Raw genomic sequence first — 24,827 nt, 5'->3', positions numbered from 1 at the left:
GATCAGTGTTATGGAAGGAAAGCGAATGAACAACGGAGAATAAGCCAATCACAGTGACCTTAATGGAAATAATTTTTAAATGATATATTTTTTGAAGCACAATCAAGTGTCAAGGACACAAAGGAGACACCTGTGATAAGATAGCACCGAGGAATCCAGTTTTATCAGCGTTTACTCTCTGTCCCCTTCTTTCTCTCTCTTTTCTTTTCTCTCTTTGTTTTTCCTTTCTCTCTCTATATATATCCCTTTCTCTCTCTCCCTCTCCCTCTCTACCTCTTTCTGTCTTTTCTTTTCTTTCTCTCTCTTTCCCTTTCTATCTCTTTTTTCCCTTTTTCTTTCTCTCTCTCTCTCTCTCTTTTTCTCTCTCTGTTTCCCTCTCTCTCTCTTTTCCTTTCTCTCTTTTTCACCTCTATCTTTCTTTACGTTCCTTTTGTCAATGCTTTGAAGAATCAGTAGCATTGCAAAGGTCTGGTTATGCCCGGATTCAATTCCTTGATTATATGCCCTAAAATCTCCAGTATAAGTAGTATAAGTCCTAGTACTGGTAAATATTACAAGAAAGGAAAGCAGTTTGAATATGATTGAATACCTCCACATCAATTTTGACTCCTCTTCTGCACGTCATGAGTCACACTTCGTTTTCATTTGTGTTGTTAGAATTATTCAAACTACCGTTTTTATATTAGATGTTATTTTAACAACATTTCGACCGATGTAATCTCCAACCTTCTTCAGGTGTATCTTACCAAACTTGGACATTTTTATATAGAACTCAGAAATCTATACAGAATTTCGAACTAAACCCTTTATTTAATCCATGGATTTAGATTGTACTCTTTCCGCTAATCTCTGTTGATTTTGGGGTCCCAGGATTGATTTGATTTAAAAGGGAGCTCACTACAGTGGACGCATCTACATATAATCTATTAACTATAATTAATTAATGATCGAATTTATTGCAATCAAAAGTACATGAAATGTTGCTTGATAGTATTTAGACATTCTTCGTTCTGCAGTTAATTGCTGGTAATTGATTGGGTCTGAGGAAGTCGAACCGTGTGTGTTTTAAGGGTCAATGTTTTTTTTTTTTGTAATATGGCTTAATGTCATAGTATTTTTGGAAAAAAGTTTTGTTTGAATCTGTAATGTTTTAATGTAAAACAAAAGAAACTGCAAACCAATACCGCTGCGACAAGTTTATACATTTGTTTTTGATGAGCAGACAATAATAAAAAAATTAATGAATTATGTGTGTGCGTGCGCGTCTGCGTGCTTATGTTTATGACTGTGTGTATGCATGAGTTAAGATAGCAATCCAAACCCGACAGAGGGGCGAGGGAGCTGTTGTGTATTTTGTTGATGAATCACAGGAAATACCAGTTTTATTTTTTTTACTTTACTTTTTGTTTCACTTTTTCCTTCTTTTTTTAAACTAAGTCCGTTTTTTTTTTCTAAGAACTATTTTGAATAGTATTTTGAAAGTTAAATTTAATTATTATTGAAATTATTAATCGAACCAAAATTATAATTGATTATTTTTAAATTAGCTTCAATTTCTATTCATAAAATTTTTCACAGTCACAAATAAAATAAAGATTTATTTTTTCTCGTGAATCAATGTCCATGCCAAATGATTCGGCTGCACACTGATCAATCAGTCAGCAGTGCACATTGATTTCATTTGCCTCCTAAGGAACTTATTTAACTCCTTTTGGGAATAATGGTCAGCTAACACTAAATTGGCAATCATCGAAGACAGACCTCTCTCCTGTTTCTGTCCACTGGACATTCCCAGTTAAACGACTTTCGCTGAAGACAACTGCTGGCCAACCTACATACCCAAAGAGCTTTCTGCTCATATTACATGCAGTAAATAAAGTGTTCCATTCGAAATTCTGTCCAATTCCCTGAGTTTGGCAGAAAAATTCCCGAGTTCGACAAGATGCACCTGAAAAAGGTCAGAGGTTACACTGATTGAAACATTGTGAAAATGACACTCGAGATGCGAATAGTCGTCTGAAGAATCCAAGTAATACCAATTTTCTAGTCTTCCTTTTTGCACTCAGACATAATCCAACTTTCAGCCATCGAAATAAACTTTTTTGTTGTTTTTTTTAAAAGAGGTTTTGTTGTTTATTCTCTGCTACATGTTCGACTATTAATTAATAGTTTTATAGAGGGGGGGGGGGGTCATTCACGCTTTCCTACAAATTACTGAATATAAATAACTTCCACAACTTCCAATTTTTTTTAATACACTAGGATTTATTAAAAATTAAAAAAAAAAACAGAATAGGCTGTTGTAGAGAGCCGATAAGTGAGGTACCAATCGATCGTACAACTAAAAAAGTAGACACAAAGCAAAGAGATAACGGTGATAGCAAAAAGATGACAAACACAGATTATCGGTTAAAAGTGATAGATGTTTTTTATTTACCAAGAGAAAACAGTTGGTTGTATGGCAACGGGGACCATTAATCAGGATCGTTTTGAGCTAGAACAGGTGTCTCACAGGGTTGAAATTCATACGTCCCTGGGGTAGGATGTTGTGCCTCAGGTTGATCTGGTTGTATAAACAGGATCTGTTACTAGAACAGGTAGCCGGATGTTGATTAAGTACTGGACGTTGATAGGCGCTGGGACTGGTAGCTGGATGTCGCCGGCCAGCTGGAACTGATAGCTGGATATCAGTGAGCACTGAAACAGCACTGGAACTGGTAACTGGACGTCAGTGAGTGCTGGAAAAGGTAGTTAGACATCAATGGGTACTGGAGCTGGTAGCTGGAGGTCAAGAGGTGCTGAACCTGGTGGCTGGAACTGCTGGTGTTGCAGTAAGCTGTAGGAGTAAGCTGGAGCAGCTGGAATTGCAGGATGTGAGAGTTATTTATTTCTCTCCCAAGGAGAGTTATTTATTTCTCTGCAAGAAATGTGACACCAGGGTCGGATAGAGGAACTGAAAAAAGTCAATACTCCAGAGGAAGAGCTCTTTGATCCTGCATAAGATGTCTGTGCAGTATCCTTGGCATTCCCAGTAGGGAACCTCATGCAATTAGCAATAAACTAACTTCTTCTCAAATAGAGAAGGCACAAAACCAGCATAATATTGCAACCAACAGAGAACAGGTCATTACAGGAATGGTCTAATTTCTGTTGATTTTGGTGGCAAAAAAATCCCAGGCTGAGCTGAGGATTTGCTGAAAAATCACTTGCTTTTATGAAAACTCGAGAAGATTACTGGAATGGGCTCATAAAAGATACAAATGACTACAATTAATTCCAGGCCAGATTTCTTATAGTCAAAAATATCTGGAGATATTTATATACCGTGCATATATTACTCTCGGTATCACATGATCGTTACACTTGAACCGTGATGTTACATTTCAATCACTCGAACCCACATGTTGTCTGTCACCGTCACAAAAGAACAAACAAACAAAAAAAGAGAGAAAAAAAATTCGATTCAGCATTTTTTTTTTAGTGCAAATTAAATGCATTTATTTGTGGTTCTTCCAACAATAGAGCATTTTATCATCTTCCAAATGTCTTCTTTCTTTTGTTTTTTTTTACATAGGCATCATCACTTATAAAGGCCAAGAGGCCACTCAAGGATAAGGGTAAAGAGTGTACAGTAGAAATTGGATAATGTAGTAGTCGTTAGTAATGGAAATTCAGTAAATTTGTTAACAAGTAGAACGGCTCATCAAGAACTTGTTTACATTAGACTTGAAGACAACCATATTGTAGTCAGCTTGAAAGCAGGAAAACGGAAGACAATTCCACAGGCATGCAGTTCTAAGAAAGAAGCTTTGTTCATGGAATCTCCATTTAGGTTTAGGCACAGATAAAGAGTAAGGGAATTATTGATAGTGTTTTCAGAGACGAGTGTTTCTTGTGAAAGTTTGGCGAGGGGGACCATAGACTGAAGCTCAGTCGAACACTTTCCATGAAAATAACAATACAGCAGAGACAAATTCGCAACATCTCTTTTGTGATATAGAGGTTGCAGCGAAGAGAAAAGAATATCTCCTATGAGGCTACGAAGTCTATTTTGAACTCTATCAAGGCAGGACTTTCTAGCAGCTCCTGCCCAGATGTAGCAACAGTATTCCATCCTTGGACGTACCTGGCTCTTATATAGATAGAGAATTGCATCAGCAGTGAGATATCTACTGAATCGATAGAAGGATTCCACCATTTTTCCAGCGGCCTTGGCAAAAGATTTGATGTACCTGTTCCATTTAAGATCAAGAGTAAAGGTCAAGCCCAGAAACTTGTCAAATCTTGAGGTCTCCTCAAGACGAGAGCCATTCATTTCAACTGATGCCAGATGAGGATCAGAACGTTGATGATGTAAAGAGAGAAGCTTGGTTTTAGATGCATTAAAAGTCACCAGCCACTCCTTTCCCAGGGGAGGCGTCATGTTTTTGTTATATATTGATTTATATTGGAGGGGATGATATATTAAAACGTGTCATGTGTTATCTAGTGGATGTAAGATATTGTTCTTTTAACAGACATATAATAAACGTATAAATCGTATGTATGTTGTTTAGCCGGAGGACATGATATTGACGTGTAAACTGAATCATGTTATATCAGACTTATCACACGGGATATTTTTACAGTTCATATATAAGAAGAATAATATATGCTTCATACCTTTTTTTCTTGAAGAGTTCTTCTGTATCTTCCCGCTGCTCCGTGACAAACCATGAAGTGATTAGTATCATCCAATTGAGACGTCTGATCTTATTTGTGAAACCATAAAACAACTCTTTATATTTTTATAATATAAATTTATTACAGTTGCCTCAAATGGTTTTCAGGTGATCTGCAGTTTGTCTACATTTCTATTCTTACAGCTCGCTCCCTAGTTGTCTGTCCACCCTTGTCTAGACGTCTGTCTGCTCTGGTGGTCAATCCTTAACTTTCTGAATCTCTCCAAAACTAACTACATCACGTGTTCTCTTACGTCACCTAATTACGTGTCTCAGAACAACCTAATCCACAACTAGTTATTTGTTTATTCAAAGCCCCAAAATAATTTTTACATCTATTTTCTATTTTCACATTCCTTTTGCGATTCACACGTCAATCATTTCTTCCACAATTTAATTGTTCATTCTTTTAATCATAATAACTGATCCAGCGACCATCCGTCGCTCAAATCAATTAACAAGAATACAATAACAATAATAATAATGTTTTGACCCTTAACCCCACTTGCCACAGTTAACAGATACTATGCTATGATCACAGCCTAAAGGGTCATAACATCAGCATGTCTACAAATGATGTAAGGATGTGCTTTGGAAGATCATTAATGTAGATCAGGAAAAGAGTTAGGCCCAGGATAGACTCCTGAGAGACTCCAGCATTAATACTGTGAGCTTCTGATTTTTGCCCATCAACTACTACTCTTATGATCCTGTCATTTAATAATTGAGAAGACATTTCCAGCTATACCGTAGCTGGAGATCTTATGAAGTAAACCTTCATCCATACCCTATCAAAAGCCTTAGATATGTCAAAAGCAATTGCCCTAGAAAGATTGCCTCTGTCGAGAGATTCACTAATCCTATGAGATATAACTGTAAGCACACCTGCTGCAGATCTAGCAGAAAGGAAACCATATTGAGTGTCACTAAGAAGGTTATTTTTGCTGAGATGGTTGATTAATTCTCTATTTAACACAGATTCCAGCAACTTACTCATGACGCACAGAAGACTTATTGACCTGTACTGAGAGGGGGATGAGCGATCACCTGAATTCTTAAATACAGGGCATACTGATGAGATTTTCCAGGGTGATGGGAAGCAATTCTCCTTAAGACAATGTTTAAACAGTTTTGTAAGTATGGGCGCTAGTTCTAGTTGAAGTTTTTGAGTACTATTATTGGAATACCGTCAGGGCCGGTTGCTTTACTGGAATCAAGATTTTTGATTAGATTGGCAACATCATGTACAGATATATGTATATCACATAGCATGTTTTCTGATACAGGAGGAAATATTAGGGGTTGGCAGCCTTGGTTGCAAAGGATAGAATTTGCTGCAAAGTTCTTGGCAAAGAGTTTGGCTTTGTCTGATGCTGATGAGATAACCTCAGGTCCATTTATGATAGTTGGGATAGAGCACACACTTCTGTTCAGGATTCTGTTTGCTATTTGCCAAAACTGGTGGGAACTAAGCCGCTGCTCAGCTACTTTGAACTTGACAGATTGAGCATACAATTCTCTTGCGTTCTTTATTACTTTCTTATAATGGTTGCTGGCAGTCCTGAAAGCAGCTTTAGTTTCCATACATCTATTACATTTGAAGCAGTGGAAAAAGTGATTTCTGTGCGCAATGGCAGCAGTACATTCTGGAAGGAACCATGGCTGGCTGTTAGGTTTTTGCTGGAACTTTTTCGAGGGTATGAAACGGTCTATACCTACAAATAACCATTCCGTCAGGTCTGATACTATAGAGGACACATCCTTTTTAAACATGGAACGCAGAGGTAGATCCGATTTAAATGTATGGAAGCTATCCTAGTCAGCCATAGTGTATCGATATACTGTATGATGAAGTCTGGAGACTTATTAAATTTCATTTTTATCTTAATTGATACAACAGAGTGGTCGGAAGATCCAAGAGGAGACTGAACAGAAACTGAACATAGTTCAGGGCAAGTTGTGAGAAAAAGGTCTAGTAGACTCGCATACTGGCCGTCATCGTCTGAGTGAGATCATAAGCAATGGAGAAATCATGACAGAACCTCCCCTCATCATCGGTCTTGTTTGAGTGGCTCAACCATTCCACATTGTGAACATTGAAGTCTCCACATACGTGAATGTTAGCTGAAGGATAAGCAGATAGGACATTGTCAATTTTCTCAGATATGCTTTTAAAGATAGTAACTCCGCTGTTGTGGGGGCAATAGAGAGTAAATATAAATGCAGTACTGTGAGCTAGTGCAACCCGGAAGCACATATAGGGTAAGTTAGGATCTTTTCTGGAGATGTCCCTACCACATAGAAAGCCATCTTTAATATAGGCACATATTCCATGCCCATGGCGATCTTAGGGGTCAGATTTAGAAGTTAAGTTAGAGTATCCTTTAATTACAAACTTATCTAGGGAAATAGTCTATCCAATGCCAGTTTTGCTTAAAAATAAAATGTCAGGTTTAGTCTCCTGTAATTGGGGTTCAACCTCTGGAAGGTTAGAACGTAGACCCCTGATGTCGGTGAAGGAGACATGGTAGTGGGGGTCTGCATTGGAAGTTGGAGATCTGGGTTTAATCATGTATTTTTTCTTAAATCTTGTCATGATGGAATTTTGGAATTTGTGGACTAGGTCGTCAGACTTGCTTAGAGCAAAGCCAGAGAGGGAAAGTAAGAGAGAAAAAGAAACGAATAAACTTTTTTTTTTTTTGTAGAACATGATAAGTTAAAGCCGTACATATGTGTTTTACAATGCTCTGCCATATCGCATGTACTTTTTCAAAGTCTCTCTCCATGCCACTTTCTCACGTCCATCTGGCCCAGCATGCAACTTGATTTTTTTGCTTGACTACATGCTGTCTTTTTTGCTTTTCTTTTTTTCCCCGTGACATCAGTGTGTGCACACTTGCCAATTTGCATACATGCTTTAACGGCTGCTGCTTATTTGTTTGTGTTATTCCGTCGAATATTGACACAGCTGAGCTGGAGCTCCACTACACCCAGACTGCTCATTTCCTACAGAAGTTCAATCCACGAGATGATTGAGGTTGGGACTAGGGTAGCCTGTTGGTGTTTGGTCACGTATCTTTTCCAGCCAGACATCCAGATGTTTCTTGAAAGTGTTGGGGACACTCTACTATTGTTGTATTTGGGAGATTTCTTTCCAAAATTTTCCATATAATATATCATTCTCTTCGATGTTGCAGTTACTTCAGCCTCTCCCAGTAATTAATTTAATCTACTCCACATATTTTGGGTTAGTCTGAGGTATTTATGTTAAGAGGGTACAAGTTCTTTGAGTTCACCGGAGCACATTCTATTATAACAATTGTAAAACAGACACAAGAATACAACATTTCTGTGATGGGACAGATATTGGAGTTTGGCTAATAGTGTGGGATCTATTGATTTTGAGAGTCTCTTTTGGACCTTGTTTAAGAGGGAGTAGTCACAGATGCACCAGCTCAAATGTGGCAGTAATACTCCATGTAGAGACGAATGGTGGCCTTGTAAAGATGCAGGATACTCTCAGGTGTGAGTAATTTCCTAGCATGGTAGAGAATTTTTACTGTGATTTTTGTTGAATGATATTTTTCTTTCTGTCACGGGTATGTTCATCATACAGAGTTTTCGTTAGGAATATGATATTTTCATTCTGTGGCAAGTTCATACATAATAGTTTTTGGCGCCACTATAGCATGATTCCTATGCTCATTTTCTGTTCCTACCTTAATATGATGATTCTAGAAAACAAAAACAACCGAACAAGAAAAAAAAAAAGAAACCCAACAAATAATGTAATATTCCCCCTTCAAGTTGATTTGATCATTTTCAGTTATAAAACATCAACCAGATTTGTAGGGCGCCGGAAATTACAATCATGGTTGTCTTTTAGCTGTAGATGAACCTGCCAAAGAAAACATTGGAAATCCAGTGCAAAATCGTTGGAACCTTGACACACGCACTGATGGGCCATGAATCTTTGGATTGTGTCAGGGTACTGATGGTAGGTACTTTAACATACACAAATGAGATGCAGCAACATTAATCTCTATCATTGAACACAAAGTAGAAGCAGGTTCAACAATACATTCTGATGAATGACCAGCTTATAGACAACTTTACCAAGCTGGGTATGATCACAAAATCGTCAATCACTAGGAACAGTATGTGAATCCAAAATCGTCAATCACTAGGAACAGTATGTGAATCCGAATACAGGTGTGCATGTGCACATGCAACAAATTGATAGGACTTGGTTAGACAGCAAGGTCGAGATTTTGAAGAAAAACTGAGGAATTTCATAACATCTACCCTAGTTGCACTTGGATGAACACTGCTAACGTGTTTTGAAAGGAGATCAAGACAAGTTTGTAGAAATCTTAAGTGGCATTAACTAAGTTTTTGTTAATTAATATTTTTACTAAATTAGTGAAAATTCAATTTTGTAATATTGAAGACTGAAGTTAATTCTGATTGTTTAAAGTTAGTTTTATAGGTCTTCCAGCATTTTTTATAGAATAGAATAAAATAATGTCAAGAAATATGTTCTTTCTATCTTCCTAAGATCCGAAAAATAGGGTAGGAAGCATTCTATAGTATCACCAAGTTTTCGGTTCTTCTTCATTATCGTAGCAAAATCCAACAACCAAAAAAATGAGTTTTCATTAAAAAAAAACAAGGATAACTAATTACTGTTTTTATTAATTTCAACAATAAGCATTTTTATCTACCTAATTGTCATGTCACAGTTAAATATTACTGCATTATTACAAATATAAATTTGTATATTACAAATAAATAGTTACGTGACATTCACCATAAATTGTAATTAGTAGCAAGACGGACGGAGTTACTTCCCCTGACTTTTCAAAAACTGTTTTCATTAATAATTAATTTTATATCTTATCGTTTTTCATAATTTTTGGATATCTTCATTACTGCAACATGACAATTCAGTTAATAGCATTGGTTTCACTTAAAATTCAATATTTCATTTTTCGAATCTTGCTTTGACCTTTTGGCCAAGATCAAAGTGTAGTATCTGTTCTTCAGATGCGGCACTTCCATTTCTCGTTCTCTTTCAGTGGAGGAGAAATCCTTCACGACTGAGACAATTTTTATTTTTGTACCTCTTCTCCACGTTAAAAAACGACCCTGGTGTCTAACTCTGTCCCGTGGGAAGGCATTGTAAATAGGTACAATCATAAGTCTATCAAGTCAAGGTCATATTTGTTACCTGACTAGGGTATTAAGACCATATGTTAAGGTTTTGATCCTCTTCTGTTAAAGAGTTTCAAGTAGCACTAGTAATTCACATGAAAAATATGAGGCTAAGGTCACTGGTTCAGTAGGAAAACTGGTATTCATATAGGTCTTTGTGGTTCTTCCATTCTGCAGTCAGGCATGACTTGAAGGCATTTACTGAGGGGGGCATTAATGGTTTGGGAGCTTAGCTTGTTCCAAATACGAGCCACTCTACTAGAAAAGAAAGTGGCCACGTGAGCCAGGATGATGCTGGATCTGCATCTTCAGATTATGTCCTCTGATGGATGGGTTGAGGACTGGAGTGAAAAAGCTGTTGCTACAGTTGGAGACAGTTAGGGTAAGGTCTGTTATAGTGAACATTGTCAAAACAATAGCAAAAAAAAAAAAAAAAAAAAAAAACGAGTTTTCTGCGTTTTTATTTTGGTGCTTGTTAAGATAAGGTCGACAGATCGATTTTTTTAATATGTTATTTAAAGCAAAAACAACGGTACTTACTTAATTGTCATGTTGAAAATAGTAATATATCCAAGAATTATGAAAATTCATTGAGTAGAAAATTATTTATAGTTAAAAGCAATTTTTACGGAAAACTGGGGAAATTGCAATTTTTCCTAAATGTGAACACCTTTTGCGAATACAGAGGGCATACTTATTTCGCTTTTAGCCACTTTAATGGTTGACATTTTGTTTTTTAAAAAATTACTTATTTGCTTCCCTACTGAGCAAATTAGGCACAAGGACGTTTTTTTAATGTGGAGAGTGAAGGAGGGGGGGACCAGTCCCCCCTGGGAGGGAACTGGATAGTGACAATTGGTATGAAGGGTTTCCCCTACATTGACCAAAACTGTTTGTTCAAGAGCAATGATCTGATATGTGGGGTGGCCCCCACATATTACTTTGATTGCAGTATCTGCCGAAACAGATACTACACTTTGATAACAGAAAAAAGATCTTGGCCCGAAGGCCAAGAAGAAAAAGGGTGAACCTTTTTAGTTTAGATCATAGTGATAAAACTTTTCTTTTTTTTTAATAAAAACACAATAGCAGCTGTTTTACTCGATGGATTTTCGTAATTCTTGGATATATTACTATTTTCAACATGGCAATTAGTAAGTACTGTTGTTTTTGCTTAAAACTACATATGTAGGAGAAAAGAAGTTTAAGTGAAATTAAATCCCTCTGCCCCAAACAAAATAATAGAAAAAGGAATAAACAAAATGACACCTCTTTCTCGTGTAAAATGCCCCGCATTTATTTTTCAACAAAAATAACAAGATGAACAAGCAAAGGTCCGATCGGTAAGAGTTCTTGAAAAATCATTATGATTAGAATGTTCAAAGTAGATGAAAAAAAATTCTTTGTGGAATTATTAAAATTAAAAGGTCACGTTAGATGAAAGTCCTTCGTTGAATTAATAAGATTAGAAGGTGAAAGTCTTGTGTGAAAATAATGTCCTTATTTCAAGGTTTGTGTTTTAACTATAGCAAAGTTCGCCTTATTCAAAGGTCCCATGAGGAAAGTAATCGGTTGTTATTAATTCTTATAGAAAATGTACGGAATGGGTGCGTATGTGCAAAAGTGTGATTTTGGAGTACTCGCGTGGCATTTGTTTCGACAAGATTTGAAAGCAACGATGAGAAGAAAACGAGAGGCATGTTCTTGTGTCACGTCGGACCGAGAGGAGAAGAAGAAAGGAGGAAAGAAAGAATGTTTGTTGCGTTTAAATACTTTTTGAACCGGCTCCAGCACAAGATTGCTGCTGCTAGTATTTGGTTTTTAGAAAAACCGTTAAAAAGACAATCTTCCAAATTTTTTCATTGGTCGCTTGCGTCACGTGGTACTGCCTTGAACTACGTTCGCCAGAAATATATCCATTTTACATTTGTTGTTGTGAGAAAAGCGTGTGGGCGTATTTGAAATTATGTCGCTGGTGGGAGAACTTATTTTTGCGCAAATGCGCGGGGAAATTAAAATTTATAAACATTCGTTTATTTGCGCACGAGCGTGTGTGTGGGAGTGAGTCACTCACTCACAGACAGCACACAGTTAGAAAAAAATCGATCTGTTAACTCTATCTTAACAAGTACCTTTATTTTATTTCATTTTATTTTTTTTTATTAAGGATAATTCTTAATGAGTCAACCTTTCACATTATTGCTCCCGGGCAACGCCGTATTTTTTTTAATTTCTCTCTCTCTCTCTCTCTCTCTCTCTCTCTCTCTCTCTCTCTCTCTCTCTCTCTCTCTCTATATATATATATATATATATATATATATATATATATATATATATATATATATATATATATATATATATATTTGTCACCATGAAAAACAAAACCTAAAAAAAAAAAAAAAAACAGGTAGTTCCGGTATGTAAGCTACGAAGTAATCGCATTCTTTGTAGATTTTTATTTATTTATACACATTTTTTTTTTTTTTGCTGTCTTAGATGTTTGAAAAAATAACCTACTTTTAAACGAAACGAATTTACAATTAATTTTACATGCCAATGTGAGTATAATGATTTTTTTTTATTAATTAGTCTATTTTTTTTGTGAAGTTTTATTATATTTTTATTTAATTTATTCATAAAATTAGCAAAAACTTTTATTCTATATTTCACTTTTACAAATTAATTACACCATGTCTTAATGTTTTTCTCTTCATAGTTTCTCTGTATTAATTATCGTCAACTAAACCGCGTTACATTTTGGCCATTGACAAAGTGTAGTATCAGTTTTGATACTATATATATATATATATATATATATATATATATATATATATATATATATATATATATATACAGATTCAAGATCAGTGAAGGAAAAACACTGGTGCTTGTGTAGATGAGCGATCTTTTAAGCCAACGCATTTTAGGTGAAAACATGGTGCTTATGCACTTTTGTTACCGCGCTATTTTTTTTTTTATTTTTTAAATAGTATTTTCAAGCTAAATTTAAGTTTTACCATATCGTTTATTATTAAATTGTCAAGTGAAAGTAAAACAATAAACATAGTTAGAAAACACCCTTCACTCACCATGTTAAGACTGGCTTTCTAAATAATAACGTTATTATTTCGGCACGTAACAAAAGTGCATAAGTACCGAAAACATTATTATGTACGTACGCATCATGTTGAAATTAGTATTGATGCTTCCATTCAGTGTAAAGAAACAATGGATACACCCTGTAAGGGTAGCTACGCCACGGAGTGTAATTATAACACAAGTGGCAAGAAGAAGCCCAAGACTGATTGGAAATAATGTCGAGATAAGCGGAAATACACAAATGGTCAGCGATTTTAGTACTGACGTTGCTTGATTTTGAATTGGTATAAATTACAAAAATTGCGGAGATGTGCAGCTAGATGTATGTTTAACAAAAAATCACCCTTAATTACGTTATGACATATTGTTTAAAAATGGCGAACTCTTAATTTACGTCAAGGGAGATAATCCATTTTTTCATACTAAATTGGTCGCACAACTGTTCCATCCACATAAAATAAATGAAAATATCGAAAAAAACTTTCAATTGTACGTATCCGGTTATGGAGCGAAGTTCTCCGAAAAAAAAATTGGGTTTGTATTACTGTACACATAGACTCGAAAAAGTTGTCAACAAACAAATATATAACAAATAAATATTATCAAAGGCAAGATAAGTTAAAGTTACTTTTCTACCAAACTGGATACATTTTTTGTTTTTATTCAATGTAACATGTTTATTCAGCTCGAAAAACATGCAGTGTTTACCGATGTATGTATGTATGTGTTGGAAAATTCAAAATGGCGCCCGGCACTCTCTTTAACATGGCAAGTTTGGGAAAAGGTGTTATTATAAATAATAAACTAGACAAAATACTGTTAAAACCCCGCCGAATGTATGTCAACCCATGTCACGGTAACATATTGAGCGAATTTCTAACAGTATTTTGTCTAGTTTATTATTTATAACATCTTTTCCTGAACTTACCGTGTTAAAGAGAGAATCGGGCGCCATTTTGAATTTTCCAATACATCGGTAAACACTGTGCTTTTCGAGCTGAATAAACATGTTACATTGATTAAAAACACGAAAAATATATCCAGTTAGGTAGAAAAGTAACTTATCTTGCCTTTGATAACATTTATTTGTTATATATTTGTTTTTTGACAACTTTTTCGAATCTATGTGTACAGTAATACAAACCCAAAAAATTTCACTTAATTTCATCAAGTAGGTTTTTTTTTTTTTTTTTTTTTTTTTTTTTTTACAGCGAAAAAACAATTTGTTATGATACCGAGCAAAAGGTTCGATGTTTAGGAAGAAAAGCTAGTATTAAAGATGGGGAGGGGGTGTCGGCCCTTTAACTGGAGTTATCTCCCCGTGGCGTGTTCAATAAATTTCATAATGACTGACTTTAACCGTGGCCTTCGTTATAAAGACGGTCTTGCTTCAACGCGCTCTCATAAAAACGTGGTTTTCCGCTCTAAAAAAAAAAAAAAAAAAAAAAAAGAAACTACTCGATCAAATTAAGTGAAATTTTTTTTCGGAGATCTTCAGTTCAAAACGGATACGTACAATATAACCTTTTTTTCGATATTTTCATTTTTTGATGTCTTGATTAAACTGTACAAGTACCAAACATGCAATAAAACTGGATGGTTCGAGAAATTCTGGCTTAAATCAAGTTCCGTCCGTTTTTGTTTACATTATTCGTCAGCTGATCATTTTTCTTCACGATGAATGCACTGGAAAAGTCCCTTCTGATTAACGTTTACCAGGTTTAAAATATTCTGTTATTCTGAGAAACAGCCAAGTTTGTTTGCATATTTTAAACCTGGTAAACATTAATCAGAAGGGACTTTTCCAGTGCATTCATCGTGAAGCAGAATAATCAGCTGACGAAGAATGTAAACAAAGACGGACGGAATTTGGTTTTAACCGAAATTCTATTTTACTTGTACTTATTTTTCTACTGGATCATTTTGCGTAATTTTGAAATTTATACTAATTTCGACATGACCCGTAACTAGGTAATAATGTTTTCACCAGAAATGCGTTTGTTTAAAAGATCACCGATCTACATAAATATGAAATCCTTCTAGACTGGGGCAGTTTTTATTTTTGTTCCAATCCAGAGTGAATCCAGGGAGTTGGATTTTACTCATATTAAAAACCGATCTTGTGTCTAACTTTGCTATCGTAGGGAGGGTATTAAAGAGGAACCTAACCCCAGTGTAGTAAAAAATATTTAAAAAGAAAAAAAGGTTATCGACCTTATAATCTAATCTATAATTTTTAATGCAAATCACTCTAGACAAGGCATGAAGCCACTTTATTGAAGAAGCTAACAAAACGAGAACAAAAGATTATTATCGCAAAAACAAGAGATACTTATTGGTCTTAGTTTTGAAAAGAACAAAGCTGTAGGTAGGAGGAAAACAGTGAGCAGGAAGAGTTCCACAATCTTGTAGTTCTAAGAAAGAAATTACTGAAATAAGAAGCTGTATTACAATGAAGTATTAAAACAGCAAATTGATGAAGACTACTTGACCAATGAGTTAAACGAGCTGAAACAAATGAAGCAGGGAATAGATCAGATAATTCTGAAGAACACATGTCATAATAGTATTTATAGAAAAGACTGAGACTAGCAACATCACGTCTGTGAAAGAGAGGTTGCAGAGAAAAAGAAGAAAATAGACTTCGTGGCTTAGTGGGGGGGTGCCCTTTTCTCTTCCTTGCAACCTCTCTCCCACAGAAGAGACGTTGCGAGTCTGTCTTTGTTTTATCGTTATTTCCATGGCAAGTGCTCGTCTGAGCTCCAATCTCTGGTCCCCCCCCTCACCAATCTTTCATGATAAACACCCGCCTAGTTGAAACCACTGTCAATAATTTTCCCCATTCTTTATCTGTGCCTAAATTAAAACGTAGATTCCGTGAACAAAGCTTCTTTCTCAGAAGTGCACGTCTGTGGAACTCTCTTCCGTTTGCCTATTTCCCACCTGACTACAACTTGGATGTCTTCAAGTCCAACATAAACAAATTCCTGATGAACCTCCCCCTTAAGTAAGACACTATCAAATATCCAGTACTAACGATTACTACGATGCTATCCCATTGATTACTGTAAATGCAATAACCCTTATCCCCGAGTGGCCTCCAGGCCTTGATAAGTGGTGACCACCATTTAAAAATAAAAAAATAGAAGAAAGGATAGGGGCCATCAAATTACAGCTACGTTTCTGCAATTTATGAAGAATTTTCAAATAAGACAAGGATGCACGAACATTAATGTAACAACGGTATTCCATACATGGTTTGATAGTAAATTTGTTAATATAGAGAAACTATTAAAATCCAAGTTTTTTTTTTTCCTGTGAGAGATATTTCAAGCAGGATTAAGTTGTACATACCCCCAACAAACTCGTTTAACAACAAAATCACACCCCTTCACTGTTGAGGTCCCTAAATGCCAGAAAGCTTTCTACTCTAATAGTTTCTTACCACGAACAGCTAAACTTTGGAATTCCCTTCCTGCTACCTGCTTCACTGACTCTATTGATATGCAGAAATTTAAATGTAATGTGAACAAACATTTTGTTAATCTTTCTGAAGTATGATCCCAAATAGTAGCTCCTTACATCGAAGTGGTGGTATTGCCTTGTTAGGGGTGAACGTGGGTAAAAAAAAAGAATCTGCAAAGAAAAGAAGTATAAATAAAAAAATTATGGTACCTATGTTCCACAAAAGAAAAAGGCTCGGTAGAATCAAATGGTGATTTTTTTTTTATACTTAATACTATTTTCTATTTCTTTCTATGGAAATCGTCCCAGACAAGGCATAAAGCTACTTGTTATAAGAAGCTAAAATAAAAAAATAATATTTCAAAGTCAAAAATCAGAAAACGGTAAATGAGAGATGGATAAATTCTGACCTAGAAAACAGCAGTTCTTCTTCCTTTGTCTAAACCATCGCCCATGAAATGTGCGGACTAAAGGACAGAATAAGAAAAGCAAGAGTTACAAAGCTGTTGAAAGTAACTCCAAGGTGAACTTTTTACTCTCCTATAAGTCTAACATTTAAACCTGAACTTTCATACCATACCTTAACTTTTCATACTTGACACATGCCAAGCAAATTCTTCCGGACATTAGAAAATGTCACCGTTGAAGAACAACACACAAATTCTCAACTACTGAATTCTTCTATTTACCACCATGGCAAGAAAAAATAAAAAATTCTTGTGATGTCATATTATGTCAAAATATTAATTTTTAGATTAGTGCAACATAGTGCATATGAGTGTGTAGGAAAATATCAGCAGCAGCAGAGGATGGCTGGCTTGCGAAGAGATTAGCAGCAGCAATAGCTGAAAAAAGCACATATGCAAATTAGGAAGTGTGTGGGAGAAGAAAAAGGAAAAAAGGAGAGGGGGAAAAAATGCACCACGTAGAATAAAAATTGCGTGTCGAAGAAAATGGACATGTAAAGTCGAGGACAAGAATGGGCTGACATGCGGTCAGAGGAAGGAGAAATGTTACAGACTAGATGGACATGTGGCAACGAGAAACTTTTTAAGATGAGAGAGTAACTGTAACAAAATCTTCTGTTAAAAAAGAAAAAAAATGTCAACCCGGATTTTTATCTGTTTCTTTCCTTTTGTTTGTCTACAGTGCGATATTATATTAGAAGATATATGTTAGTTTTATAATGGTTTTATCTTAGCCAAATAATCTTCTCATGTCAAAAAAATGCACCCAATGTCTTTATAATTAGCAAACACAGATTCAATGGACGCACCTTAGAAAATACCTTTATCTCTCATATTTTGTTTATTTTGCTGGGTGCGTTTTATCTTATCTTTGTGGAACAAATTTTGGTAGACAATTTCATATCCTTGTCCAGGTCATGGTGCAATAGTACTCTGGATGGGTTGAGTTAGCTTCCTCCAAAGGAAAAAGTTTCTAGGTATTATCAACTTCAGAAGTGATTGTCAGTTGCATGTGTATCCTTCTCCTGCAAGATTTTTAACGACATTAGTTTTTTGCAGGAAGATGTCGCTATCCTCCCTCATACAGTGTTTGGTATTCCTAGATGGTCACTCATCTGGTATTGACCTAGCTCAACGACAGTTAACTTTGCTTATATAATGAGAACTGGCATGTCAACATGATTATGTCATATATGGTTCATGTTATTGCATAAGAATTAACCCCCCACCCCCACACCACACCCGCCCAATAAATGTTGTAGGAGTACTCTTGCCACATCTGAGCAGGAGCTGCTTGACACGTCATATTCTGCCTTAACAGAGTTCAAAATCGGCTTTGAAACCTAATAGGTAACAGAACTGTTGTCTTCCCTGAAGGTTTTTTTTCACAGAAGAGACGTTGTGAGCCTATCTCTGCTCTATTGTTATTCTCATGGCCAGTGCTCATCTGAGCTCCGATCTATTGTTCTCTCTTCCCAAACTTTCACAAAAAAACTCTATTAGCTACAGCCACTATCAACAGTTTCTCCCACTCTCTATCTGTGTCTAAATCTAAATGCAGATTACATGAACGCAGCTTCTTTCCTAGACCTGCCCGCCTGTAGAACACTTCCATTGGCCTGCTTCCTGGCCGACTACAGTATGGTAGTCTTCAAGTCTAATGTAAACAAGTTCTTGTTAAACCATTTCCTTAAATAATCCAAATTCTACCCAATTTACACCATTAACGATTACTACACTATCAACTTACATTCAGTAACCCTTATTCTCGAGTGACCTTCGGGTCTTGATAAATGGTGACTCTCTTGTAAAGAAAAAAAAGAACCCTGTTATGGAGTAAGTTTGGATACCCATTTCAGGAATAATTGGATTTACTGAGAGAAAATATAGTTATATTTAAACATTGATGCAATGGTTTGTGGTATTTATTTGGCATCAAATTTGCATTTGTTGAGCTTTTTGACCTCAATAATCAGTCTGGCATAAATTGGGTCATTTTGGTGGCCTTTTATCTGGTGGACTGAGTCGTTATTATGGGTAGTCCTAGGAGGTCCACTATCCCAGGCCTTCCTTCCATCTGTTGGATGTTGTGATTGACATTTTCAAGTTAGCAGTCCCACAAGTAATTTCTCAAAGGCGAATATTAAAGAGTAGAAGGTTAGAGTTATGGGTAAGCCAGTCTACCCATTTCAGGAATAATGACTTATCCAGGAACAATAAATATAGTTACATCTAAATGTTGTGACTGCGGTTTGTGACAGAGTTAAGATCACAGACACATATCAGTCCGTCAGAAACTGGCTTACTTCGGTGACCTTTTATCTGGTGAGCTGAAGTACTTGTTCTTATTAGTCCAAGGAGGTCCATCTTCCCAATCCATGCCTCCCCTCTTCAGAGTACAGTAAGTTTATTTTCTACTGCTTGAGGTGCACTGACAAAGAAATGCTGATTGGGGTGCTCAGACAATTTTTATAAGGCTGGAGTGCTTCTCTTTTAGGGACACTGAGTTGACTCTCCCCACATTTTGATCTTGTATCACATCTTCCTGCAGTGGGAAGGGGAAGGGAAGTAAATATTGCAATTCGCATCATTCATTTGGCGTCGGTTAAAAATTGCAAAATGCAAGTCAGAGTTTTGACCTTGCCAATCATCTGGCAAAAATTTGGTCATTTCAGTGGCCTTTTTTTCTGGTGCGCTGAAGCATTTGTACTGAGTAGTCCTAGGAGGTCAACCCTTCCGGGCCTTGCCTCCTGTCTTTCAAGTGGAGATGATTGTTATATATGGTTCATGTTATTGCATAAGAATCCCCCCCTCCGCCCGTCCTAATAAATGTTATAGGAGTACTCTTGCCACATCTGAGCAGAAGCTACTCAGCACGCAAAGCCGGCTTTGAAACCTAATAGGTGATGCACTTTTGTCTTCCCTTCAGTCTCTGAGCAGGAGCTGCTTGGTGCTTACTTTCTGAGGTACCTTTACTGGGGAATGCTAACAGAGCTACTCAGGCAATTCTTAATAGATCAGAGTGCTTCTCTTTTAGGATTGCTGGCTTAGCTTTCTCTATCTCCCAGCCTTGTGTCACATCTTTCTGTGATAGGGAAGACATTCATTGGTCACTTGGCTATAATCACGGATACATGTCAGTTGAGGTTCCAGTCACAACAATCAGTCTGACAACAACTGGATCATTTCAGTGGGCTTTTATCTGGTGGACTAAGGTATTATTTCTGGGTAGTTTTAGAAAGTCCATCCGAATGGGAAATGCCGATGGGGCTACTAATGTTTGATATTTGGCAGGTGACTCTGGGAAGAGTGGCATTTGATGGGTTGTACACATGCAGATCGATTCTATGTAAGGAATGCGAAACTTTCCACCAATTGTCTATTGGAATGCATAATTGACCTGAAATATCGGTGATAGGATTAGAACACTAGACAATGGAAATAGTAAACATTCCAGGGTGAAAGAATGTTTATATAAATTGACACAATAGAAAGCGAAGCGGGCACAAAAACAGTTACAGAGCTAGGACGAGCTGACACATTTTCTTCACTGCCAAAACGCCCACACCACACTCCTGTCACACACCTTTACTGATGTCAACATCCGTCATAACTAAATCGAAAACAGTTGTCAGTGTGGAATGAACAAGATATTTTTATAAATCAGCTGTGTTGTGTTTTATTCACTGTTAGTGTGTATATATCGTAGACCAGTGACAAAAATCAATTTAGAAATTATATAAACTGAAAAACTTATTGAACTGGTCGCAGTGAATATATAGCACTAAGGCAATTTTTAATAGGCCAGAGTGTTGCTCCTTCACACTTCCGACCTTGTGTCACATCTTCCTGTAATGAAAAGGAATTAAATGCTGCGATTTGTGGTAGCTATAGCCTCAGAATCATGATGTGTACTTCTGTAACATGCTTTTGGTAATATATTTTTTTATTAATTATATCACAGTGTTTGTACTGATTATTACCGGTTTGCAATGCCACAACCACCGTACAATTTTTAGGGGAGAAACGGTTAATGATTTACCAATAGATAAAAAGAAATATCTACATAAAGTGAACTTTTATCTGCTTTATCTATATTTTTCAGCAAAAACAAAGTTATGCTAAATCTACTTGCTGTAATTATATTTTTTATATTTATATTTAACTAGCAGGGCTACGCAACGTTACCTGAGACAAAAGTGTAACATATTCATTTTTATTAAAACTCATATTTCTTTACCTCTCTTTAGCCGTTCCCCCTCCCCATTTGTCTCTCCCTCCCCGCCAGCCCATTCCTCTCCCTCTAAATACATGCAATTTTCCTTTGCATAAATTTTTCAAGGAATTAGTCAGTATAAGGGAATTAACTCCTTGATCCAAAAAACAAAGTTACTCCCCTTTAATTAGTACATGTATATCACAAAAAAACAGATCGTTCCTGATGCATTTTATGGCAGTTTAGGGTAAAAGAATGGATAATTTTTGTGTTCTTATTCAGAATAATTCATTCTATATTAAAAAAGAAAAATAAAGAAATATATGTATGATATACGTACCCTAGATGAAATTAAAATATCATATTCCAAAAATCACATAAATTGATGAAGTAGTTTTATTTTTAAATAAGATAATAAAATTTTATGAGTAATAAAAGAGCAGCTGTTTTGTCCACCATTTTGAAAACAATCTTAAAAAAACACAAAAGAAGTGAGTCAATAATTTATGCTTGTGAGATTTATTTTGCAATGTTTACGAATTGCCATTAATAACTTAAAAATGATTTCCTTTTTCCTTTGTTTCTTTTTTATAGGCGCAATTTAGGAGACTACAAAACTAAAATGAAGGTCACGTGGGATGAGGAAGAAGGTTACCATCGTTTATCGGACAATGACAACATGTCCGTGCTCGTTACTGAATTGGGTGAATTGGAAGACAAAGACATCAGTTTCATTTGCCAGCAGCTGAACATTATAGTTCACACTCACAGAAAAAGGCTTTTTGCAGAAATACGCAAAAAAGGTGAATAGATTGATTATTCGGATTTTGTGAATAATTTGGTTTATTTGGATTATTTGAATTATTTGGATTATTTGGTTTATTTGGATTATTTGAATTATTTGGATTATTTGGATTATTTGGTTCATTTGGATTATTTGAATTATTTGGTTTATTTGAATTATTTGGTTTATTTGGTTCATTTGAATTATTTGGATTATTTGAATTATTTGGATTATTTGGCTTATTTGGTTCATTTGGATTATTTGGTTCCTTTGGATTATTCGGATTATTTGAATTATTTGGATTATTCAGATTATTTGGTTCATTTGAATTATTTGGATTATTCGGATTATTTGGTTTATTTGAATTATTTGGTGCATTTGGTTTATTCAGATTATTTGGATTATTTGGATAATTCGGATTATTTAGTTTATTTGGATTATTTGGTTTATTTGGATTATTTGGTTTATTTGGATCATTCGGATTATTTGGTTTATTTGAATTATTTGGATTATTTGGTTTATTTGAATTATTTGGTTTATTTGGATTATTTGAAATATTTGAATTATTTGGTTTATTTGGATTATTTGGTTTATTTGAATTATTTGGATTATTTAAATTATTTGGATTATTTGGTTTATTTGAATTATTTGAATTATTTGAATTATTTGGTTTATTTGAATTATTTGGTTTATTTGGATTATTCGGATTATTTGGTTTATTTGAATTATTTGGATTATTTGAATTATTTGGACTATTTGGTTTATTTGGATTATTTGAATTATTTGGATTATTCGGATTATTTGGTTTATTTGAATTATTTGGTTTATTTGGATTATTTGAATTATTTGGATTATTTGGTTTATTTGGAGTATTTGGTTTATTCGGAGTATTTGAATTATTTGGATTATTTCAATTATTTGAATTATTTGGTTTATTCGGATTATTTGGTTTATTTGAATTATTTGGAGTATTTGAATTATTTGGATTATTTGGTTTATTTGGATTATTTGAATTATTTGGATTATTTAGTTTATTCGGATTATTTGGATTACTTGAATTATTTGGTTTATTTGGTTTATTTGGTTTATTCGGATTACTTGAATTATTTTGTTTATTTGGATTATTTGGTTTATTTGGATTATGTGGTTTATTTGGTTTATTCGGATTATTTAAATTATTTGAATTATTTGGTTTATTCGGATTATTTGAATTATTTCGATTATTTGGATTATTTGAATTATTTGGATTATTTGAATTATTTGGTTTATTCGGATTATTTGGATTATTTTAATTATTTGGTTTATTCGGATTATTTGGTTTATTTGAATTATTTGGTTTATTTCATTTATTTGAATTATTTGGAGTATTCGGATTATTTGAATTATTTGGTTTATTTGGATTATTTGGTTTATTTGGATTATGTGGTTTATTTGGTTTATTCAGATTATTTAAATTATTTGAATTATTTGGTTTATTCGGATTATTTGAATTATTTCGATTATTTGGATTATTTGAATTATTTGGATTATTTGAATTATTTGGATTATTTGAATTATTTGGATTATTTGAATTATTTGGTTTATTTGGTTTATTCGGATTATTTGAATTATTTGGTTTATTTGGATTATTTGGATTATTTTAATTATTTGGTTTATTCGGATTATTTGGATTATTTGGTTTATTTCGTTTATTTGAATTATTTGGAGTATTCGGATTATTTGAATTATTTGGTTCATTTGGATTATTTGGTTTATTTGGATTATGTGGTTTATTTGGTTTATTCGGATTATTTAAATTATTTGAATTATTTAGTTTCTTCGGATTATTTGAATTATTTGGTTTATTTGAATTATTTGAATTATTTGGATTATTTGGTTTATTTGAATTATTTGAATTATTTGGTTTATTTTAATTATTTGGTTTATTTGAATTATTTGATTATTTGAAATATTTGAATTATTTGGTTTATTTGAATTATTTGGTTTATTTGAATTATTTGAATTATTTGGATTATTTGGTTTATTCGGATTATTTGAATTATTTGGTTTATTTGGTTTATTTGAATTATTTGGTTTATTTGAATTATTTGAATTGTTTGGTTTATTTGAATTATTTGGTTTATTTGAATTATTTGATTATTTGGTTTATTTGAATTATTTGAATTATTTGGTTTATTTGAATTATTTAAAGTATTTGGTTTATTTGAATTATTTAAATTATTTGGTTTATTTGAATTATTTGGATTATTTGGTTTATTCGGATTATTTGAATTATTTGGTTTATTTGAATTATTTGGTTTATTCGGATTATTTGAATTATTTGGTTTATTTGAATTATTTGATTATTTGGTTTATTTGAATTATTTGGTTTATTTGAATTATTTGGTTTATTTGAATTATTTGAATTATTTGGTTTATTTGAATTATTTGGTTTATTTGAATTATTTAAATTATTTGGTTTATTTTTATTATTTGGATTATTTGGTTTATTCGGATTATTTGAATTATTTAGATTATTTGGTTTATTTGAATTATTTGAATTATTTGGATTATTTGAATTATGCGGATTATTTGAATTATTCGGATTATTCGGATTATTTGAATTATTTGGTTTATTTGAATTATTTGGATTATTTGGTTTATTCGGATTATTTTGATTATTTTGATTATTTGAATTATTTGGTTTATTTGGTTTATTTGGATTATTTATGTCATTAAAGGGTTTCTAATAATTGCAGTTTATTTTTACCATGTTTTTGAATTGTTGAGATGATTGATAATTTGTATTATTCGACTATTGTTCTCATCTTGAGTGTTATTCTCACAACATTTCAGTCGATGCAACCTCCAACCTTCTTCAA

At 34.2% G+C, this 24,827-nt stretch overlaps 1 protein-coding gene across 1 annotated transcript in view; it reads left to right on the top strand.

The window, feature by feature from the left end:
* Positions 1–12,351: 12,351 nt before the first annotated feature.
* Positions 12,352–24,827, top strand: part of LOC145286293 (uncharacterized) — a 44,493-nt gene continuing 32,017 nt past the window's right edge. Inside the window, exons 1-2 of the mRNA XM_080135153.1 lie at positions 12,352–12,493; positions 21,777–21,985. Coding sequence (XP_079991279.1) covers positions 12,486–12,493; positions 21,777–21,985 — 217 coding nt within the window. The 5' untranslated portion in view covers positions 12,352–12,485. The remainder of the gene's footprint in view (positions 12,494–21,776; positions 21,986–24,827) is intronic.

Source organism: Euprymna scolopes, chromosome 10 (genome assembly GCF_053919585.1).
Source record: "Euprymna scolopes isolate OS-2025 chromosome 10, ASM5391958v1, whole genome shotgun sequence".
NCBI lineage: Eukaryota > Metazoa > Mollusca > Cephalopoda > Sepiida > Sepiolidae > Euprymna > Euprymna scolopes.
This window is presented reverse-complemented; position numbering and strand designations above follow the sequence as displayed.